This window comes from Muntiacus reevesi, chromosome 10, assembly GCF_963930625.1.
Source record: "Muntiacus reevesi chromosome 10, mMunRee1.1, whole genome shotgun sequence".
Classification (NCBI taxonomy): Eukaryota; Metazoa; Chordata; class Mammalia; order Artiodactyla; family Cervidae; genus Muntiacus; species Muntiacus reevesi.
Genome location: NC_089258.1, coordinates 8,288,552 through 8,301,740, shown reverse-complemented (window position 1 = coordinate 8,301,740; position 13,189 = coordinate 8,288,552). Strand labels below are relative to the sequence as shown.

Sequence of the window (13,189 nt, the reverse complement as noted above, 5' to 3'; positions counted from 1 at the left end):
GCAAATAGATAAGGAAACAATGCAAACAGTGACAAACTTTATTTTCTTGAGCTCCAAAATTACTGTGGATGGTGACTACAGCCATGAAATTAAAAAACGCTTGCTCCTTGGAAGAAAAGTTATGAAAAAACCTTGACAGTGGATTAAAAAGCAGAGACATCACTTTGCCGACAAAGGTCCGTATTGTCAAAGCTATGGTTTATCCAGTAATCATGGACGGATGTGCGAGTTGGACCATAAAGAAGGCTGTTAGTTCAGTTCAGTTGCTTGTTGTGTCCAACTCTCTGCGACCCCATGGACTGCAGCACGCCAGGCTTCCCTGTCCATCACTATCTCAAAGAATTGATGCTTTTTAAACTATGGTTTTGGAGAGGACTCTTGAGAGTCCCTTGGGCTGCAAGGAGTTCAAACCAGTCAATCCTAAAGGAAATCAGTTCTGAATATTCATTGGAAGAGCTAATGCTGAAGCTGAAGCTCCAATACTTAAGCCACCTGATGGAAAGAGCTGACTCATTGGAAAATGTCCTGATGCTGGTAAAGATTGAAGGCAGGAGAAGAAGATGGCAGAGGATGAGATGGTTGGATGGTCACCACCTCGATGGACATGAGTTTGAGCGAACTCCAGGAGATAGTGTAGAACTGGGAAGCCTGGAGTGCTCAGTACACAGGGTTGCAGAGTCAGACATGACTTAGTGACTGGCAACAGTCAAGGGCTCTTGACCAGGCATATAAGTCACATAGTGTCATTTCCACCACTTTCTGTTGGCCAAAACATGTCACAAGGCCAGCCTAAATGCAACAGAAGTAAATTTCATCTCTTGGTGGAAGGGCCTGCAAAGAATTTTTCTTTTTCCATCTACCACAAATGGAAAAGGGCAGGATGAGTTTAGAATGTGCTTTTTAGCCCCTTTGACCATTTCTGTACCCTAAGAAGCATTTCCTCCAAAGTTTATTACTCAGGATCCTTTAATTACTACTTTTACCTGGCCCTGACCTCTTTTTCTGTTTCTCCTAGAAGGAAGATAAAATATAAATTAAAATGAAAAACAGAAAAGCTTTACCAAGAACCAAAAGAATTTTGAAAACTCTGAATTATTAAAATTTTTTAGAGAAAATGTAGTTTACTTACTTTTCAATATTCTTATGAACTTGATTAACAGTGATAGAAAGAACTCCTCAAGGTCCTGACTTTAATAATAGACTAGGATTATGTGTTATTACCACATCATTTGTTAGTATTTAACTAAATAGCTTGTGTTAAATTTTTTAAACATTTTAATGTACAGCCATTAAAATTTTTGACCATGGTATTAATTTCCTAGGTAAATTATTTTATTCATGTTCTGTATATAGGTAGACATCTACAAACACCTGCCTTTTAGAATGATCTGAAATCCTGAATTAGTAGATTCTAAATTAATGTTTTTACTTCTTTATTCAACTAACTTCTACCAGTACTCAGTATATACAAATGTGATTTTCTCTGAATTATCATGATCCTCTGTGAGTCCCTATTTAATTCTGCTTTCCATTTTGAAACAGTTCTTAGCCTTTGTTCGTTAATCATAGGAAACAGTTGTGCGACATGCCTTGACATTAACTTGAACATCTAAAATTAGTCCTGTAACAATCAGCAGTTGGGGAGAAGGTTTCAGTAGTTTGTGGTATATGTTAAGTAGACATTTCAAGGTTGGAAGGAACTCCCTAGAAATAAGTAAGTGATTTGTGTTATGCGTATGTGCATGTACCTATGTGTATACATAATTGAAAGTCTCTTTTTATTAAGCAAAGGACAAATTACTACAAATGCATTATAAACATGTTTACACATTATGCTATTTAATAATTTTAAAAGAAAAATGTATTTATTGAAAACCTGGAATGCTGGAATGGATTTTGCTGCATATTTCTTTTGTGATTTTCTTTTTTTTTTTTTTAAGGAATAATTGTATTATATATACTGTATTTCAAGTGAATGAATTTTTTTTTCTCTTCAGAGTTTATAGAAACCCGTTCACAAAAATGACATCCTGGTTGTATGAATGTCTTTGTGAAGCTGAACTAGCACAGTATTATCCTCATTTTACTGCCCTTGGCCTTCAGAAAATAGATGAATTAGCCAACGTTACAATGAAGGACTACTCCAAATTGGGAGTCCATGACATGAATGATCGCAAACGTCTCTTCCAACTTATCAAAATCATTAAGATTATGCAGGAAGAAGATAAAGCAGTCAGTAGCCCAGACTATCTTCTTCAGACAAGCAGTCTGTGTGTCAAGCCTCAGAAATCCAGATCTGGCCCTCGCAGGCAACTGCATTTTGATTCTCCTGCTGACAACAAAGACAGAACTATCAGCAACAATCAGTTTGAACTGTGTGATTTATCAGATTTTTCTGCAGGTGAACAGAAGTCTAACTACATAAAAGTACTGGAACACATGCTACCAGATGATTCCCAGTACCATATACAAACAGGAATTCTGAATGCCACCGCTGCTGATTCCTACATACAAAAAGAAGCTAAGACTTCACCCTTTTCATCAAATCACTTTTCTCCAGTACAGGGGGATTGTGATAGTTCAGTTATTCAAAGAGTCTCTCATATTTCAGGGTATAACTATGGAATTCCTCATTCCTATATCAGGTAATAAGTTTGTTTTTTTTTTTTCTTTTTTTTTGTTCTGGAGGGAAGGGAGCCTTAGGCAAGGGCAGGGTTCTCCATGACCAGAGGAGACTAACTACTCCATATTTACAGAAAATAATAGTGAACAGCTTCTGTGGTGATAATGCAGATACCTTGACTGGGGGAAATTGATGAGGAATTTGGACTTTCCAGATGGGAAAAAGATGATATTGTTCATGTGCATCAAGCAGCTGCTTTACCAGGGTCTGCTGCAGACCTGTTTTTATTAGCATGACATGATGTATCTAGTGCATTCATGAAGATAAAATAATTAACTTGCCTCTGCAGTAGAAAAAAAAATGACAAAATCCACAGATGTTTTTTTTTTTTAAAGACTATCAAATTAACTTCAACCAGGGGTCATGAAGCTTAGTTTTTAGAAAAAAACACTGTTTAATTCAGCTAGTTGAATTCAATAGGTCTTTGGAGCAGTTGATTTACCTGCAAAATTTGAAATAAGATCCTGATTTTGAGTGCTTTTTACAGTTCCAGCCCAGGAAGAACAGATGAGTTTGGTCATTGCAAAGAGTAAGATACTTCTGATAGCATTTAGAGTTTGGGAGCCAGAGTGACAGACAATAAGTTATTTTCACTTAGTGCTTTGAGTTAGAATTTGAAAAAGGTTCCTAAGAGTTGAAATATCAAGTAATCCCTAATACTAACCTTGGTATAATGGAAAATACATTCTTTTAAAAATAATGTGTATTGCCTCTTGTTCTTTTAAAAGTTACGGTTGGTGAGTTGTGGAGAAACAAAATACATTCTTTAGCCACTTAAAAAAATAAGGGCTATTATTCATACCTTAAAGCAAAGTATTTCCATATGGTTTTATAGTAGCTAAGGTTTCAGAGGATTTCGTAACCAACCAGTTCTTTTATTCTAAAAGAATAGAGGGTCCAGTTTTAAAGGTAAAAATACCTTTAGTAATTTGAAATACATAAATGAATTCTATAGTGTTTCTGAAAAAAAATTTTTTTGACTTGGTTTAGCAAAGCACAGAGCATGTAGTATTTTTTTCTTCTTTTAGTTGTGAAAGGACTAGATTGTTCTATGACCATCAATGCCATGATTGTTGCTGTCCTGTTGGTTAGCTCAGCGGTGAAAGAACAAATACTTTTTTGAATGTTAATCTTTTATTGAACAACATATAAAAATCTAAATTGGAATTATTTATAAATAGAATGAAGATATGACTTTCCATTATTTATTTAGATAGAATGGATATTTTAAATATTGCTGCTTTATTTATTTCACATATATAGAATACCCCCTCTGCCTGTCCTGATTCTAGATATAAAGATCATTAGAATATCTGGAGACTCTGGGATTCTTAGGGGGCGGGGGTGAGTGGGAAGTCAGACAACCATAGAGTGAGCTAAGTGCTCTCACAGAGGTTTATACCTGGCAGACCCAGGATGAAAGGTGTTCAATTGAGCTTTCTCACCTTTTGTATCATCTTACTCTTTCCATTCCTTATTATATTAGAGAAATGGAGGTTAAGAAAGCTCATTGTCCCAGTAATTCTCAATATTGTCTTCTCCCCTAAATCCTAAGTAGGAGCCAGAGTTTCAGAACCATGAGAAATTCTCTCACCAACTTGAAACTTCCTGTTGGTGAGTCATCTCTACCCGAAGAGCATTCTCTTTGGATACCTCAAATTAGGTAAGTTCAAAATAACTTATTGGATTCTGAATTTTAATAAAAGTCTAAGGCATTTAGAGGACTGGTTGCCCTGACTTATTTAAGATCTTGAACAGACCTAACTCTAGCTGTATTAACTTTGCATGTCAGACAGATATAGTTTATTTCTTCTAGGGAATATTGCACATTAAAACTAGAGCCTTAAAAAAAGAAACAAGCTAGAACCTTTTAGGATGCATTAAAAATGTGTTTTATTCTGAGAAAATGCCAGTAGCCCAATGTTTAAGATTCAGTACTTTCACTGCTGGGCCTGGGTTCAGTCCTGGTTGGAGAACTGAGATCCTGCAAACCCCACAGCATGCTCCAAAAAAACCCAAAGAAAGTTTGTTTTTTTCTTATAAAAAATAAAACACATGCAAAAGAAGAGAAAATACAACCATGAACCCCCACATGCCTGCCATTCACTTTTAATGATTGTCAGGATTTTGCCATACTTCAAGTCAAAATGGTTCTTTTTTTAGATGTCCACTATACATTGGTTAAAAAAAAATAACATGCTTCAAAAGCCTTGAGTAGTTTTTTATGCATTATATTAGAAATTTTATTTCCTACTTTTTACTAATTTAGATCCTGGTGAAAAATAATTTTCCAGCCAGTTGGAGGTCTCAGAAAATTGAAATTGATATGAAACAATTATATAGTGAAATATCCTGTGTAAAATCTATTATAAAAGGCTGTTTAGGGGCTATTAATCAAATTCTAAAGTGTAAAGGAAGGGAATGATTTGTCTCTCTAAGACATTCTAAGTGTATGTGCCAAAGGCATTGGTCTTGGTAAAACATCTACTTTCAAGGATTCTGTTTTCTTGTTACCCTGCTTAAGAGGCATTTCTGCATAGGTAAAGTGGTCAGTGCTTAGATGTATCATATATGCCACCATTAGGCTCAGCTAGTAAACCTGGTGAATTTTGTACTCTTAACCCAAGGAATATTGCCTCTCTTCTGGATGTTAAGGTGGATGAGTTCACTGAACACAGCCAGAGAAGAAATGTGTCTGAATAGAAGGATGATTTAGTGGTGGACAGCACCAGTCATAAAATCGTCCTGGGAGTAGGATCGTGTTCTATCAAATAAATACATATCAGGGTAGGCAGAAAAAAGGAAGCAAGAAAGACAAAGGGAGGGTCAGAATATACCTGGGAGAAACATGGGGAAAATACATTGAAACCTACCACCAAATTCAAGGTATTTAATAAACCCAGGTAGGATAAAAAAAGCAAAATTAGATTGAATGGTCAAGAAAACAGTAAATGTACAATAATAAGGATTGAAAGGAAGCAAGAAATTTGCATTTGGGTGGGATTGAGTAGAGATGGAGATAGAAGGAAATCAGGAGGATTTCGAGCTAATGAAAGAGCTTTCTCAGTGTCAGCACCTTAGTATGTAACAGATACTGTGTGTATGTGTGTGTGTGTTTGTATTTCACCTAGTATGTAACAAAATATACTGATACTTTGACCTCTTAGGTAGCTTTATCCAATTAACTAAAAATTAAGCCCACTTATAAACATATATCAGACAGAACACTTCAGAGAAAGAGAATCCTTGGACTGAGATGGAGAAAATCAGAGTCTGTGTTCGAAAACGCCCTCTGGGCGTGAGGGAGGTACGTCGTGGAGAAATCAACATTATTACTGTGAAAGATAAAGAAACTCTACTTGTTCATGAGAAGAAAGAAGCAGTTGACCTCACACAATATATTCTACAGGTATGATACTTTCCTTCTATGAAACTAACATTATCAAGTGTCAAGTTTTTTGTTTGAGTAGCATTACAGATTCTGAAATTCAGTTTTTAGGTTTGAGTGTTGGCATTCATTCTTTGTGACACTGCATTAATCACTGATAACACTTAGCCTTCATTTTTAAAAAATATAGTGCAGTAGGAGATAACGCAAACATAATTCCTCCTCTCTCGTGCAGTAGAGTTGCATTGTACATTCACTTACCATGCTTTATGTGAATTTAATTATACATATTTAGTCATAAAAGAGCAAATTGGAGAATAAAAAGAGTTTAAATAATGAACTGCTGGTAGGAAGGACAGTCACTGAGTTGCCCCAGACCAACTGTGAGATGGTCACATCGTCTCAGTTCTCTCGTGTCTCTCAGTGTGAACTTACTCTGTTGAGTGCAAGTCTGGAGTTTAAAGATGGAGAGCAACATGGCCCCAGGTTGCCAGCCAGCTGCTTATTTTGATTCTTAATTATGTTTAGGCATAGAGTTAAGTTGGTAGAAATTGGGTTCCTGAAGAGGCCACTTTGTATAAGGTAGATTGCAGTGAGTAAAGATAATCCAGGAATGTGATTTCACATTGAACATGTATGGGTTTAAGTAAAACACTGGTAGCTCAAACACATTAAGAAATGTTCACTCCCCACCAGGATGATTATGATTAAGTCCAATAACAAAGAGTTTGATATCGAAATGAATTTATTCCCAGCTCTTAAGTACCCTTTCAATAATTCCTTCAGTCTGTTATGAAAGCAGCAAGCCCCATTAATGGAAGATATTATAATTTAGGCACTCTTAAAATCATGAAGCAATTATGAATAATCTATTAAGATCTGGAAATTCAGAGTTTCTCTTACTCTGAATCTGCCTCCGTAAGTGTTCATATTATGTCCATTCTATTCTCTCTGTCTCTTGCTTCAAAACTCAGTGACTAAGAGTTCCCTGGTGGTCTCATAGTTAGGATTTGGCATTTTCACTGCTGTGGCCTGGGCTCATTCCCTAGTCAGGAAACTGAGATCCTGCAATCCAAGTGGTGTAAGAAAAAAAAAAACCCAGTGATTAGTAGGAAGAAAAAAAAAATGGTGAGTAATCTGGTGTGCAGATAATTCACCTTGGTCAGCTGAGATTTTGCTCTACTAAAATAAATCCTTTAACACAGAAGTCAAGTTGTTAATACTGTCCCCTCTGTAACACTTGCATTGTTCTTTGTTTTCTTTGCTTACCAAAATTGGGTTTCTCAGTAACAGTCAAAGCAATCCACAGGGTCTTTCTATGGGCAGTAAATTACTAGGCCACTGTCTAACCAACTCAATCACTTTAACAGCCTTATCGATTGCTGGTCAGTGCACAATCTATTTGGTCTAGGTGGGAGGTATTTATATTGAAGATGATCCAAATGACCAATTAGTTGTAATGCTATCTAGTTCCATGGCTACTTATAGCCATAGTAATAGCCCTATCCAGTCACCATCTACCCAAGACTGCCTTAATGATGCTTCTGTCACAGTAATTCCCTCAAGGAGGCATCATTTTATCTTTTGTATTTTTCCATTATCCCAAAACACAATAACCTTACTTCTTTGTCATTACCATTGGTCAATACTTATTGAATATCCATAGTTTCCATAGCTCTTTCTCTGCTGTTTGAACTTTGGACCTTTGCTGTCATAGGTCAAACTCCTTACTTGTCAATGCTTATAATATGTGTTGAGAGGCCTTCCCACCCCCCCGCCTGCCCCGCCTTTCTTCCTTAAGTAGGAAAAAGAAAAGGGAGGTTCATAGCAAACATAGCAAGTACACATTGATCCTAGGTTCTTTGGGTTTTATTTTTAATCTTATTCAGGTATTCAAACAATAGGTTTATGTGTCCTTTAATTAAATATCTTATCCTTTCAGATCTTTTGTTACTTAATATATGTGATCATATACATACATTGTGTTGTCATACTTAACCATTAAATTTTATGATAACAACATAATGAGTGAAAAAAAACAAGGAAACAGACCTGTTTCTTTCATCCCCAATTTCTCAAATAAAGGAAAATATATATAGATTAAAAAAAGATGGTACTGAAATATATCAAAGCCAGTAGTGGCCATCTCGGGGTAGTAAGATTTACAGATAATTTGATTTTCTTATCTGTTGTAATCCATGTTTAACTTTTTTTCCTGCAATCAGCATTATTACTCTTATATCAATAAAATCAGGACTTTTGAATAGGATATAGCTCATGCTATGAAGAGTGTCTCTAATCTCATTTTGTCCTTGAAGACAACCGGTATTCTAAGTGTATCTTTCCAGAGATATTTTAGAAATACATTTATAATCTGAAAAAAAAAAACTTCTTTAAAAAATAAGCTATGCAACTCATATCATATCAAAGCTAAAGTGATTTTTAATTTTTTTGGCTGCACCCAGAGCAGCTTGCAGGCTCTCAGTTCCTGACTTGGGATTGAATCCAGGCCACAGCAGTGAAAGCCCAGAATTCTAACCATTAAGCCACCAGGGAACTCCAGGAAGTGAATGTTAATCAAACTTCATTGATAAAATATGGTCAAATGAAAGTGTATATGATGCAGAGGACTGTGAATTACAATAGTAATCTTGCATGTTCACGTATCTTTCATGAGAGATTCTTACAGAAGTATTGGAAAAATCAATCCTTAAGTTCTATTGGAAGGAAAAATTGTTGTTGTTCAGTTGCTAAGTTGTGTCTGATTCTCCGTAACCCCATGGACTGCAGCACGCCAGTCTTCCCTGTTTTTCACTATCTCCCGGAGTTTGCTCAAGCTCATTGAGTTTGATGGCATCACCAACTGGAGTCAGTGATGCCATCCAACCATCCCATCCTCTGTTGCTCTCTTCTCCTTCTGCCCTCAATCTTTCCCAGCATCAGGGTCTTTGGCAGTGAGTCAGCTCTTCTCATCAGGTGGCCAAAGTATTGGAGCTTCAGCTTCAGTATCAGTCCTTTCAAGGAGTGTTCAAGGTTGATTTCCTTTAGGGTTGATTGCTTTGATCTCCTTGCAGTCCAAGGGACTCTCAACATTCTTCTCTAGGACCACAATTCAAAAGCATCAATTCTTCGGCACTCAGCCTTTATGGTCCAATTCTCCCATTGGACATGACCACTGGAAAAACCATAGCTTTGACTATTATGGACCTTTGTCAGCAAAGTGTTGTCTCTGCTTTTTAACACGCTATCTAGTTTTGTCATAGCTGTACTTCTAAGGAGGAAGCATCTTTTACTTTCATGGCTGCAGTCGCTGTCCACTGTGATTTTGGAACCCAGGAAAATAAAATCTGCAACTATTTCCATTTTTTTCCCCATCAATTTGCCATGAAAAATCAATCTTCAGTTCTATTAGATGGAAAGATACTAATTCCTGTAATGAATGAGTGCTTTCAAAAGTGTTTACCCAAGAGCACTTATAGAAAGAGGAGAATAGCCATATACTCAGTGAAATAAAAGAAAACCAAAACCAGTTTATTCCCACATTTATTCCTCTTCATTTTTAAAAATTTTCCTGAGAAATGCCAAAAATGCTTTTGATATCATACTTAACCATAAAAACCTACAGTGATTTCTGAGCAAAGAATGGATTTGTCTCCTTGCTTAAGGACCTGTTTATGAGTTAGGTATAAATCATGTCCATTAAAATCAGATTTTAGAAATGTATTTTGCTGTTTATTATTATCATTTTCAAGCCTAATCAAAAGTATAATGTATCTATATGACCTATATGACCATCTACCTATGACCCAGCTTCAAATTTACATTTTACTGTTCTTAAAATCAGTTACATTTTTCAGAACACTAAATGTTCACAGATCTCTCTGTCATGCTGCACAGGTTCATGTTTTTCTCACCTCCTGACTTCCAGAGACTTGTTTCTTTTCTTTTTTTGGCCACACTGTGCAGCTTGCGGGACCTTAATTCCCTACCCGTGCAGTAGAAGCTGGAGTCCTAACCACTGGGTGGCCAAGGGATTCCCTGGAGAATTTTTTCTATTGATAAATCTGGCTTTGTGACTCCAATTTCTTCTCAAATGACCTAACAGATTTCCATTCTGAAGTAATGTATATGAATCAGAATCATACTTGGGGTAAAGTGACCCATAGTAAACTGGCTTAAGCCCATTTCCACCAGAGAAGCAGCTCAAGATGCAGACAGACGTTGTTTTAAAATTAGGGAAAAACCAAAGCTAGAACATGGACCTTTGTTAACAAAACCTTCCATGTTAGTGTTCTAATTTTGCTGAAAGATGTCAAATCTAGGGGATTTGATGCTCAATGGATGAATGTGGACACAAAACCATAAAGTTGTATGAAGATGTAAAATGCTAAAAATATTTTTCCTGTTTCCTTTCCATTTTTTTAAAAAAACCTGAATTGTGCCCTGTACTACAGTTGTTTGAAGAAAAGTTTTGTTTATTGCAAAAAAAAAAAAAAATTTCTTCTTTAAATTTTTTCTTAACTGAATATTTAGAGTAGGCCCAAAAGGTGGCATAAAATATGACTTCATCTCTCATTCATTATGTGTGGGCTGCCATTATGATACTACAGTCAGACTTGAAATTATTAGGATTTTTTTACCCAGATATAGTTGGGCTGCCAACATGATAAGCCTCTAAATTATGGAAATAATTATGGTTGCTGAACTAATGCTTTCCAGACCCAACTTAATGGGGTCTCCTACTCTCCTCTTTCAGATTACCATGGTTTTTCATTTGGGAATAATCTTGGATTCCTTTCTCTCCCCAGCTATCACATCCAGTCAGCTGCCAAATTTCTCATGCGCTCATGTCTTTTTATTTCCATTGTCATTGTCTAATTTAGACCCTTCTTAACCTAACCTAGAATTCCATGGATGGAGGAGCCTGGTAGACTTCAGCCCATGGGGTCTCAAAGAATGGAACATGACAGCAAATTCCCTTTTCTTTCTTTCTTTAACCTAACCACTAGTGTTCATGTTTCCAATACATGCACAATAGAAGGCAGATTAGTCTTCCAATAAAATGGCTCGGCTCATCCCTCTCTTTTGCAAAGTTTTTTGCCTTTCCACTTTTGCTAAATTAAATATAAGCATTCCCTCCTCTCCCTTAATGCTGGTGTCCCAAAGCCTCTACAACACAGTCCTAACTCCTTATTCTTACCTGCTATTTCACTTTTCTACCTGCCAATATCCTGTATTTCAAACACAGTAAATCCTCCCTGTCTTCTGAACATCCTTTGTGCTTTCCTGCTTTGCCTCTTTGCTCATGTTTCCTGCATGCTCAGGTTGGGCTGTGAGAATAACCTCCACAGAATTCAGTTCCTCTCCTAGACTTAAGGAGGATTGGCTCACTGTTAGCACTCATTAATCTACTTCCCTTAAGAGAGAACAGAAATCATGTGGCTTGGTTTTTACAGTATAAGAACATGTCTACAGAGATCTCAAGTAAAACTAGGCCCTGTCATTTGACAGTTGATGATTGCTTATTATCTCTAAGTTTGTCATGGACAGCTAACTATTAGTTAAAAATGTATTTGCACCTTTATCATGTGTCAACTAGAATAGTGATGAAGGCAATCCAGAACGTATCTCTTTCTGTAAAAATCAAATTTCTTTTTCAGCATGTTTTTTATTTTGATGAAATCTTTGATGAGGCGTGCACCAATCAAGATATTTACATGAAGACTACTCACCCACTCATTCAGCATATTTTCAATGGGTACGATAAAAATTATTTGCTCCTCTTGCCTTTTATTTTCTATTTTCCATAAATCTTATTTCTTTGTAAATATTGCTTATGCTTTTCTATTATTTTGAATCAAATATGAAATTGTGTTTTGACCTAATGAATTTAAATTAGACTCTTCTGAAAAATTCCATGTCTCTCCTTTTGAATTCACAAAACATTTAGAAATATTCAGCAAAATTTTCATTTACATTGATGATATTGATTCTTTGTGCTTAGTGGAAAAATATAAGCTGCCAACAATATTATTTTATCAAAGTCCTTAGAATAAAAAGATGTATGTGGTTGTAATTAGTTTGAACTTTTGCTAATAGGAATTATGTATTCTAGGTATAGTTTCATTAATTTTTTTTCAAGTAGGATAGATAAGTGACTGTCACTTTTCATAGATGTATTTTTTAATTTAAAAATAATTATTCACACTTAGTAAATATTGAATGGGACATTTAATGAGGGGGGACTTAGTAAACGTTAAATGGGGCATTTAATGGGGGGCTTTGTTATATATTTAAAATATATAGTAGTCAGGTATGGGTAGAAAATGTTGGGTAGTTGATTTCAGGGTATTTTTACTTTTATTTTTTAAAATAACTTTTATAACTTAAAAATTGAAGTATAATTTACATACATCAAGATGCACATCTTAAGAAGTACTTAGGTTTGATGAGTTTTGATGTATCCAAGTAACCAGTATTTGGAATAAGATACAGAACGTTTCCTTCATCCCAGAAAGTTCTTCCACCGTCACCTCCAGGTCTTACTTGCTTTCTGTCACAGTAGATTAGTTTTGCCTATTCTAAAATGTCATAGAAATAGGATCGTTATATTGTTTATCTTATGCCTGGCTTCTTTTGCTTAGCATGATGTTTTTTGATATTAGATACATGTTGCATGTAACTAGTTTTATTGCTGAGTAATATTTCCTTCTATAAATATTCCAGTTTTTTTTTTTATCCATTCTTCTTTTGATGGACGTTTGGGTTCTTTCCAATTTTGGAGTATTATGAATAAAGCTATATGAACATTTTTATCCAAGTCTTTTTATGGACATCTCTTAATTTATCTTGAATAAAAATCTATAAATGGAACTACCAGGTCATTGGATAGGTCTATAAGAAAGTGTCAAACAATTTTCTTGCTCTATTTTATTTTCCCAACAGCAATGTATGAGAATTGAAATTCTGTACCCTCACCATATTGATATGGTCAATCTTTTTTATTCTAGCCAGTTTAATGGGTATGAACTATATCTCATTATGTGTTTTGTTTTTTTTTTAAATAAATTTACATTTCCCCAGGATCTAATACTGAGCATCGTTTCATGTGCTAATTT

General features: G+C 35.5%; 1 protein-coding gene across 2 annotated transcripts in view; it reads left to right on the top strand.

Annotated features, from left to right (window-relative positions):
* The window catches only part of KIF24 (kinesin family member 24), a 63,848-nt gene that overhangs the window by 20,718 nt on the left and 29,941 nt on the right, over positions 1 to 13,189 (top strand). The window contains exons 2-5 of one of the 2 annotated variants that reach the window (XM_065901583.1): positions 1,998 to 2,645; positions 4,242 to 4,346; positions 5,903 to 6,092; positions 11,732 to 11,829. In XM_065901583.1, the coding sequence (XP_065757655.1) occupies positions 2,023 to 2,645; positions 4,242 to 4,346; positions 5,903 to 6,092; positions 11,732 to 11,829 (1,016 nt within the window). In that variant the 5' untranslated portion in view covers positions 1,998 to 2,022. Of the gene's footprint in view, positions 1 to 1,997; positions 2,646 to 4,238; positions 4,347 to 5,902; positions 6,093 to 11,731; positions 11,830 to 13,189 lie in introns of both variants that reach the window. The other variant, XM_065901582.1, reaches the window with a different exon arrangement.